The following is a 10,000-nucleotide window of genomic DNA, read 5'->3' on the forward strand; positions in this document are numbered from 1 at the left end:
TTGCGGAGAGGTGTGTTGTGTGTTTGGACAGAGACAGATAGACAAAAAATCAGATAAACAGACAGGACATTCAGACAGACAGACAGACTGACAAACAAACAGTCAGACAGACAGACAGACAGACAAATAGAGACAGAAAAGAAAAAGGAGACACTGAGAGAGAGAGAGAGAACACGAACAGAGAGACAAACAGAAGACAAACTGAAAGACAAACTAACTGAGCAACAGACAAGTAAGATTTATTAATTAAACTATTGTTTCGCTCACATAGCTTTGTGTTTTCTCCATGTAGGCAACAACTGACCTGTACAACAACTGCACCGCCAGTCATTCCGGAACTTCCGCCGCTGCCCCGGAAGCGGCAGGAGTTTTTGCCCTTGCACTGGAAGCTAAGTGAGTGACTTGCTCTTTCGTTTGATTGCCCAATGTCTTCTCTGCTTTGGGTCTTCTTTTCTTCTTTTTTTTTTTTTTTTTTTTTCCCCGTCATTCCCCTCTCGACCTCCTCTCTCTCTCTCTCTCTCTCTCTCTCTCTGTGTGTCTGTGTCTGTCTGTATGTCTGTTTGTCTGTCTTTCTCTCTGTCTGCCTTTCTCTCTCTGTCTGCCTCTCTCTCTCAGTCTGCCTCTCTCTCTCTCTCTCTCTCTCTCTCTCTCTGCCTCCCTCTCTTGCACTTATTTGTGCGAGTGTTTTTCATACTCCAGTGATCAGTTAATGATGTCAGCTTCCTTGCTTATATCCCAATCTGTGTATGTCGACCTGACCTTTCATTTTGTTTGTAATTTTTCGAGTCGTTTGGATAGCATAATGTGGGCTTTTTTCTTTCTTTTTTTCTTTCTTTTTTTGTTTTTGTTTTTGTTTTTGTATGTTAAACAAAACCCACAACTTTCGTGCTCATCAAAAAACAACAACAAAAAAAAACCCAAAAGAATAAAAACAAAACAAAACAAGCCCTCAAGCTGAATTTCACACAACACAGAAGTATTGTGGCGTATTATAATGGATAATAAATTTGCTCTTTTTATGTCTTTTTTTTTTTCGGCGCGCGCTAACGTCATATTGCACCGTATCATGTCACTAGTATCCTATCTTGTATGAGTTCTGTACAATCAATGATAAATGTAATGATGATGATGATGATGATGATGAATGTGATGATGATGATGATGAAAACTGCAATTATAATCATATGATATAATCACGATTGTAATAATGACAACAGTTAAAACAACAATATAACGTGTTCCTCCAAATCGAACAACAGTCAAACGCGCAGGGCACTGAAAATCGTTTCGAAACAATCAAACAATGTATGCAATCTATGAAAGAAGAAGAAATGAATCATGTATCCTTCCTTCCATCGTGGTATAGCTTCATAAGTAGTGAGCAGTTTCATTTTCTTCATTATTAATCATGGGTCAAGGAACTTCCACTAAACTCCAGACATTTTCTATAGACTGTTCATTTTGTCATCCATTGGCCTTCATTCAATACTTTTTTTTCTTTTCTTTTTCTCCGGAGATGTGTTAAGATTACTCCATATTTGGCTGTATGGACTAAAAGTCATCTCATCTTTCTCCTTGTTGCTGCTTTTTTTTTCAATTATATTTTGAAAGGTAAATCAGTTTGTCCTGAACCAGCTACCGCGGGAAAGTGATTAGGAGGACACGGAGGGAGGGGTGGGGTGGGGGTGATGGGGGCTCGGGGGGGCCGGGGGGGGGGGGGGGGGGGACTCCACACTTAGCCGGCTCCTATGACGGGCGCAATAGCCGAGTGGTTAAAGCGTTGGACTTTCAATCCGAGGGTCCCGGGTTCGAATCACGGTGACGGCGACTGGTGGGTTAAAGGGTGGGGATTTTTCCGATCTCCCAGGTCAACATATGTGCAGACCTGCTAGTGCCTGAACCCCCTTCGTGTGTATGCGCAAGCAGAAGATCAGTTTCCTTATTTATTGAATGACCCTCGTACTTTCTTCACAACACAGCCGAAACCTGACTTGGCGGGACATCCAGCACTTGACCGTCCTGACTTCCAAGCGCAACTCCCTGTACGATTCCAACGGCGTGCCACCGGTGGCAATTGAACGGGGCCCGCCTGGAGTTCAACCACCTCTTCGGCTTCGGCGTGCTGGACGCTGCGGCCATGGTGGACCTGGCCGCTCAGTGGAAGGGGCTGCCAGAGAGGTTCCACTGTACTGTGGGCACTGTGTCTGAGGAGCAGTGAGTATTGTTTTTTTTTGTATTTGTATTTGTATTTGTATTTCTTTTTATCACAACAGATTTCTCTGTGTGAAATTCGGGCTGCTCTCCCCAGGGAGAGCGCGTCGCTATACTACAGCGCCACCCTTTTTTTTTCTTTCTTTTTTTTTTTTTTTTTTTTTTCCTGCGTGCAGTTTTATTTGTTTTTCCTATCGAAGTGGATTTTTCTACAGAATCTTGCCAGGAACAACCCTTTTGTTGCCGTGGGTTCTTTTACGTGCGCTAAGTGCATGCTGCACACGGGACCTCGGTTTATCGTTTCATCCGAATGACTAGCGTCCAGACCACCACTCAAGGTCTAGTGGAGGGGGAGAAAATATCGGCGGCTGAGCCGTGATTCGAACCAGCGCGCTCAGATTCTCTCGCTTCCTAGGCGGACGCGTTACCTCTAGGCCATCACTCTAAGGGCAGAGCAGTGTCCAATAATTGTTGATGGGAGGATGAGGGGGGTTGCGGGGGGTTGGGGGTGGTGGGGGGAGTAGACAAGGAACGGAGATTGGAAGAGAGGTGGGGGTGAGGGAAAGAGACTGACGCGGTGATATGTGTGGGTGGGAGGGAGGGGGGCGGGGGGAATGACGGGAGGGCGGATGGGGGAGAGCTATGGAGGAACGTAGTATTATCTGTAAGGTGGTGACGGGTCATTTCTTGTTAATTCAGTGGGATGAACCCGAAGGGAGGGGGGGAAGGGGTGTGTGTGTGTGTGGGGGGGGGGGATGACGGGAGGGCGGATGGCTGGAGGAAAGAGGAGGAACGTATTATTATCTGAAAGGTGGTGACGGGTCATTTCTTGTTAATTCAGTGGGATGAACCCCGGGGGGAGGGGGGGGGGGGGGGTCGGTAAGGAAAAACTATAACTCATATTCAGAGAAGCATTCTATCATCGTTAATGACGGGAGGATGGGTGGGAACAAGGAGACTGGATGAGAGGTAGGTGAGAAAGGGCAGGGAGGGGGGGTGCGGGGGAGAGGGGGCAGAGGGGGGCGGTGAGGGGGGAGGAAGCAGAGGGGGGTGGTGAGGGGGGGGGGGAGGAGGACACTGATGCAGTAGGTGTGGGGAGAGATAAAGGGGGCGGAGGAGGAAGAGGGGAAGGGGGGGGGGGGGGTGGGGGGGGGCAGCAACAATGGCTGGAGGAAGGACAGTCCTGGCATAGATCTGTATTACGGCCGTCTGGTGTTCAGTTCTTGTTAAATTAAGTGGGATGATCGATAGAGGAAAAACTGTAACTCATCGTGTATACAGCGAAGCATCCGATAGTCTTTCAGTGATGTGAGGATGAGGTGGGGGGGGGGGGGGGGGGGGGGGGGAAGCAAGGAGAATGAAGAATAACGGCCTGGCATGCGTAAGGTGTGACAGCCTTAAACCCCTGACTGCAAGCAACAGAAGAACATACGACAAAATCCAGTACCAGCGGATCACATGCCGCACAGATTACAGAAGCTACTCTTTGTTCCCCCCCCCCCCCCCCCCCACCCCCCACCCCCGAGCCATCCGTGACTGGAATGCCCTCCCTGCTGAGACCGTCCAGTCCCCCTCCTTGGACACCTTCGTCCCCAAGGTGGTCCAGACCACAGTAAACATTAAACCCATCTGCCGTTGGCACGGCGATTTGCGGGCCTGCAGCTTCACTAAGGTTGCTACAGGGCCTTGAGCCTGAAGGCCTGGGTGTAGCTCCGCATGCAGTTGCGCCTTTACCGTTAGGGCTAAAATTCTTTTCCCCCTCTTTTCTTCTCTCTCCCTCTCCACGCTGCGTACCTCCCTACATGTCAGTAATAGCCGGACTAACGGCTGATGGACATTGCAGGAAGAAGAAGAAGAAGAATGGGTGAGAGGTGGGGTTAAGGTCGGAAACTCACGCAGAGCAGGAGTGGGGGGTGGGGGGGGGGGGGGGGGGGTAACGGGGGACGAATGGGGGAGAGTGAGGGCTGGAGGAAGCAGGGACCTAGCATGACCTGCAAGGCCGTTGGGGGATCATTTCTTGTCGTTTCGGCGGCATGCTCGGGTTGGGGAGAAACTGTGACTTAAAATTATGCAGAGAAACACCTAGTCATCAATGACGGGTGGGGTGGGATCAAGGACAGGTTTCTGGGAGTGAAAGGGGGAGACTGACGCAGTGGGGGGTGGGGGGGGGTGGAGGGGGATCGTAAGGGAGGGGATAGCGATGGCGGAAGGAGGGAGGGAGGGAGGGAGGGAGTCACCAGTATGCATCTGAAATGTCAGAGTGGTTCCTAGTTTTTGTCAGTTCAGTGAGAAGTTCAGGGGGGGAGGAGAAACTGTGTAACTCAAAGTACATGCAGAGTAGCATCCGCTAGTCGATAAGTCATGGGAGGATGACGGGCTCCATAGCCGAGTGGTTAAAGCGTTGGACTTTCGATCTGAGGGTCCCGGGTTCGAATCACGGTGACGGCGCCTGGTGGGTAAAGGGTGGAGATTTTTCCGATCTCCCAGGTCAACATATGTGCAGACCTGCCAGTGCCTGAACCCCCTTCGTGTGTATACGCAAGCATAAGATCAAATACGCACGTTAAAGATCCTGTAATCCATGTCAGCGTTCGGTGGGTTATGGAAACAAGAACATACCCAGCATGCACACCCCCGAAAGCGGAGTATGGCTGCCTACATGGCGGGGTAAAAAACGGTCATACACGTAAAAAGCCCACTCGCGTATATACGAGTGGACGTGGGAGTTGAAGCCCACGAACGCAGAAGAAGAATAAGATGAGAGGATGGGTGTGGGGGAAAGCACGAAAACTGAATGAGAGGTGGAAGATGGAGGTGGAGACTGCGGCAGGGTGTAGGGAATGGGGTGGGGGTGGGGGTCGGGATGGGATAGCGATAGCTGGAGGAGGAGGAGGGGAGGAGGGGGGAGGGGGGGGGAGGGATACGGTCTTAACGTGAAAATTCGCATGGAATATTTTTTTTGTTCACCAAGAGGCCAGGAGAAGCTACAAACCGTGGTACGTGCAGAGCAGCATCCAGAGAGAGAGAGAGAGGTTTGTTGAGGGTTGGGGCTGGCTAGTAGTGAGGTAATGTGAGGGGGGGGGGGGTAGGTGGGAGTGGTTAAGGACGCTGAGTGAGAGGCAGGAGTGAAGGAAGAAGGGGGAGGGGGGGTGGGCGGGGAGGGGGGGGTAATGTAGCGATTGGTGGTGGAGGAGGAGGGGGGGAGCTATTATAAATCTGAAATGCTGTAGTAGTGATCAAATTCTTGTCAACTCAGCGGGAACGTCGGTGTCTGATAAAATATATTATCTTGGCAACAAACTGTGAATACCAGGAAGAGAGCAGAGAAAGAGAGAGAGAGAGAGAGAGAGAGAGAGAGAGGAACAGAGAGGGAGGGGGAGGGGGTGGAGAGAGGAGGTACAGGAGGAGGAGATGGAAAGAAAGAAATCAGAAGGGAAAGGGCAACTGCAGGCAAGGGGAGATTAGAAGAATGATGGGCTTCCATTTTGGGGAGAAAGAAGTTGCAGAGAAGGGAGACAAGGGATGGAAAGGGAAAGGAACCGGAACAGGGGGGTGGGGGGGGTGGAGGTTTGGAGATGGGGGCGGGAGAGGGGTTGTCTAGGGCTGGGATGGAGTGGGGAGGTGGTAGCAGAGTGATGTGTATGTGTGTGGGGGGAGGGGGTGGTGGGAGGGAGAGGGAATCCTTGTCACCTCGTTCAAGATCATCCTCTAAAGGGAACAACAGTTCAAGTGGAGATGAGAAGGAAGGAAGGAAGGAAGGAAGGGGTAGAAGACAAAAAAAGAAGTCCATGGACAAAACATCAATGGGTAGACTATGACTGGAAAAAAAAAGCTTTGCTCGAAGCCACTCGGTTTGGCACACACACACACACACACACACACACACACACACACATATATATATATATATATATATATATATATATATATATATATATATATATATATATATATTATGCATGCATTTAAGGCCTAACTAAGAGCATTGGGTTATCTCTCTCCATACGAACGGCGAAAGAGACGACGTTAACAGCGTTACACCCCAATTACCATCATCAAAATATTACAAGAGGAAGGCTCTTATACTGAAGAGGTGAATGTTGACAAAGATACCACAATTCTGACGACGGAAGCTAAAGGTTGGGTCATTGAAACACCCACTGGACATCCGAGGGGGGGGTCTGTGTTGAGGAGAAGAGAGGACTGGTCGTACTGAGTGAGTTAAAACCACCTGGATGTTTGTGAAATTTACTGAAAATTACTGAAAAATGTGTGTGTGTGTGTGTGTGTGTGTGTGTGTGGTTCCACAGGGAGTTCTCGTTCGGCAACAATATACGCATGACCGTGGAGTCGGACGGCTGTGTGGGCACCGAGAACGAGGTCAATTACCTGGAGCACGTGCAGGCTTACGTCACGCTGCGCTCCACGTACCGAGGCTGTGTCACCATGTACCTCACCTCCCCCATGAACACCACGTGAGTTCTTTTGAAGGGTTTTCTCTCTCTCTCTCCCTCTGTGTGTATAGTAGTCTTCAGTTTAACGTCTTCCACTTTAAGTGATATTAGGTCTGTGTGTGTGTGTGTGTGTGTGTGTGTGTGTGTGTGTGTGCAGTGTGGTGATGGTGGGGTGGGGGTTGAGGGGGGGGGGGGGGGGGGGGGAAGGGGATATCAAGCTCTGCCGAGCAAACATCAAGAGAAAGGTCGTTATGTGTGAGTTAAATTCTGGATTATCCACACCAATATATATCATTATAATAACATCGTATCGATCTCTGCCGAGCAGACTTGAAGGGAAAGGTGGATGATATGTGTTTTGACTTCTGAAACATCTTCACCAATATATATCATTATAATAACATCGTATCGATCTCTGCCGAGCAGACTTGAAGGGAAAGGTGGATGATGTGTGTGTTGACTTCTGAAACATCTTCACCAATATATATCATTATAATAACATCGTATCGATCTCTGCCGAGCAGACTTGAAGGGAAAGGTGGATGATATGTGTGTTGACTTCTGAAACATCCTCACCATTATATATGATTATGATAACGTCGTATCGAGCTCTGACGAGCAAACATCAAGGGAAAGGTCGATGTGTGGTAAGTTCTGAAACATCCCCACCATTGTATATCATTACCAATGTGAAGTCAATTCTGCTCTACGGATGCGAGACATGGCGGACAACACAGACGATGCAGCAGAAGATTCAGACATTCTTCAACACCTGTCTGAGGCGCATCTGCAAGATCCGATGGCAGGAGAAGATCCGAAACGAAGATCTGTGGGAGCGAGCGGGACAGGAACCAGTGGCCAAGCAGATACTGCGGAGGAAGTGGGGCTGGATCGGACACACCCTCAGGAAGCCAGCGTCCAGCATCACACGCCAAGCCCTGCCCTGGAACCCGCAGGGAAAGAGGAAGAGAGGTCGGCCTCGCAACAGCTGGAGGGGAGATACCGAGGCAGAGCTGAAGCAGCAAGGGACCAACTGGACTGGAATGGCCAGAACAGCCCAGAACAGAGTGCGATGGCGAGGGGTCGTCGATGGCCTATGCTCCACCAGGAGCGATGGGCAAAATGAATGAATGATTGTTATAACATCCCTGCCCTATCCGCGCGGCATGGCTCTATCGTCCTTATTGATACTGTTTGTCAAATGTGTATGGTTGACTGAGAACCTTCCTCACCCTCTATCCCCCATTCTGATGTGTAGTGCGGTGTGTGTTGTGTGTGTTTGTTTCTTTCATTTTGTTCTCTTTTTTTTTTCTTATGCATTTTACTAACACCATGCTAGTGCCTGTATGCCATGTGTGTGTGTGTGTGTGTGTGTGTGTGTGTGTGTGTGTGTGTGTGTGTGTGTGTGTGTGTGTGCGTGCGTGCGTGCGTGTGTGTGTGTGTGTGTGTGTGTGTGTGTGTGTGTGTGTGTGTGTGGTTGTTGTTTTGTTTTGATTTATGTATTTTTTTTTTCCTTTGTTATGTATCTCTACAAACACCATGCTTTCATTTTCTTAAATATTGTGGAGTGTAGACCCTATTCAGGGCGGGGACTGGATGTAAAAAAAAAAAGCACACCAGTGCTTATCTATTGTCCTCGTAATAAAGAATTTGTCTTGTCTTGTCTTGTCTTGTCTCAGCCACGTAGCCCCAGTGACGAGGACAAATGAGGCGTGAATGAAAGTGAAAATAACACAATAACGTCCTTCCCACCCCCCACCACCCTGACCACATCTCTCTCCTTCTCTTTCTCTTCCCACAACTGCATGATCTTCAGCCAGCAGACCCCTGGTGGCTGTAGTGGTACAAGTGACGGCAAACACTCACTCACTCACTCATTCCCTCGACCGCTGGGGTCGTTGGGGGGACACGAGGAAGATGTCATAGCTCGCCACGCCGTTCTGTTGGCAGCTGTCGTGAGGAGATCTGGCATCGTCATTTTGGTCCATTCCTTGACGTTGTCGGACCAGCTCTTTCTCTGCCGCCCCCGTCTGCGCCCTCCCTCTACAGTCCCTTGCAGGATGGTTTTGGAGAGGGTGTTATGTCGTATGACGTGACCAAACCATGCCATCTTCCGTCGTTTGACAGTCGCCAGCAGTGGTTCTTGGGGCCCAGCAAGGTTGCTGATCAGGTTCCGCACATAGTCATTGGTCTTGTGCTCCTTGTGGGAGATGTGTAGTAGTCTCCTCAAACACTCCTTAAAGACTCCTTAAGAGATTCCAAAGATGTAAGACAAAAACCGTTAAGAAACAGCGGAAAGAAGATTTGTTTAGGAGAGGAAGGATTATGTTAAGCTACAAAGAACAAAGAAATTAGCGTATGAAGAAGAAAGATAAGAAAAAAAAGAAACTGCGTCCATGACCCTAAGCTGTTCTGGTCAATAATAAAATCAGTTAACCGGAAATCAGTGATATATAATGACGTTAGCTCCGAACAGTGCCATAACCACTTTTCTAACGTCTTTAATACAGATAATAATAGTTCTTCAGTTCTTCAAATTTGGAAGGCCAGCCGTCATTACTGACTATTAACGACCTGTGTGCGCAGAGGCGTCAAAAAACAATAACAAAAAACAAAAACAAACAACAGAAAAAAACAACAAACTTTTATATAAACCTAATCAGTAGTAATCTCCTCAAGCACTTGGTTTCGAATGACAGCAATAGAGGCAATAAAGGTATCCTGGGTCTTCTCCTCGGTGTTCTCCTCTTTATGTCCCAACTCCTTATCAGTTACTACGGCCTCCTCACCCCACCACCCACCCAGCCAGCCTTACCTCACCTCTCTCCTTCTCTCGCCCTTATTCCCACGTTTGACTGGAAAAATCAAACTGAGCATCTGGTGTTTCGGATGAGACGATAAACCAAGGTTGTTTTGTCCTCAAGGTTGTTTATTTATTTATTTTATTTTATTTTATTTTTTTTTTATTTTTATTTTGTATGCTTATAGTTGACTTCATCAAGTTTTTGCGCCTTATACATAGTAGTAGTAGTAGTAGTAGTAGTTCTTTTTTTTTCTTTTTTCTCTCTCTCAAGGCCTGAGTAAGGGCGTTGGGTTACGCTGCTGGTCAGGCATCTGCTTGGCAGATGTGTTGTAGCGTATATGGATTTTGTCCGAACGCAGCGACGCCTCCTTGAGCTACTGAAACTGAAACTGAAACTGAAACTGTCCTCTGGCAAAAGTCTGTACAAGAAATCCACTTTGACAGGTACACAAATATGTATGCTTGCACCCAAGGCCCGACCAAGCGCGTGTGTAGGGTTACGCTGCTGGTCAGGCATCAGCCCAGCAGATGT

At 48.5% G+C, this 10,000-nt stretch overlaps 1 protein-coding gene across 1 annotated transcript in view; it reads left to right on the forward strand.

The window, feature by feature from the left end:
• The window catches only part of LOC143281369 (neuroendocrine convertase 2-like), a 209,500-nt gene that overhangs the window by 199,068 nt on the left and 432 nt on the right, over nucleotides 1–10,000 (forward strand). The window contains 4 exon segments of the mRNA XM_076586573.1: nucleotides 293–393; nucleotides 1,980–2,061; nucleotides 2,063–2,214; nucleotides 6,522–6,686. Coding sequence (XP_076442688.1) covers nucleotides 293–393; nucleotides 1,980–2,061; nucleotides 2,063–2,214; nucleotides 6,522–6,686 — 500 coding nt within the window.

Source organism: Babylonia areolata, chromosome 4 (assembly GCF_041734735.1).
Source record: "Babylonia areolata isolate BAREFJ2019XMU chromosome 4, ASM4173473v1, whole genome shotgun sequence".
Lineage (NCBI taxonomy): Eukaryota > Metazoa > Mollusca > Gastropoda > Neogastropoda > Buccinidae > Babylonia > Babylonia areolata.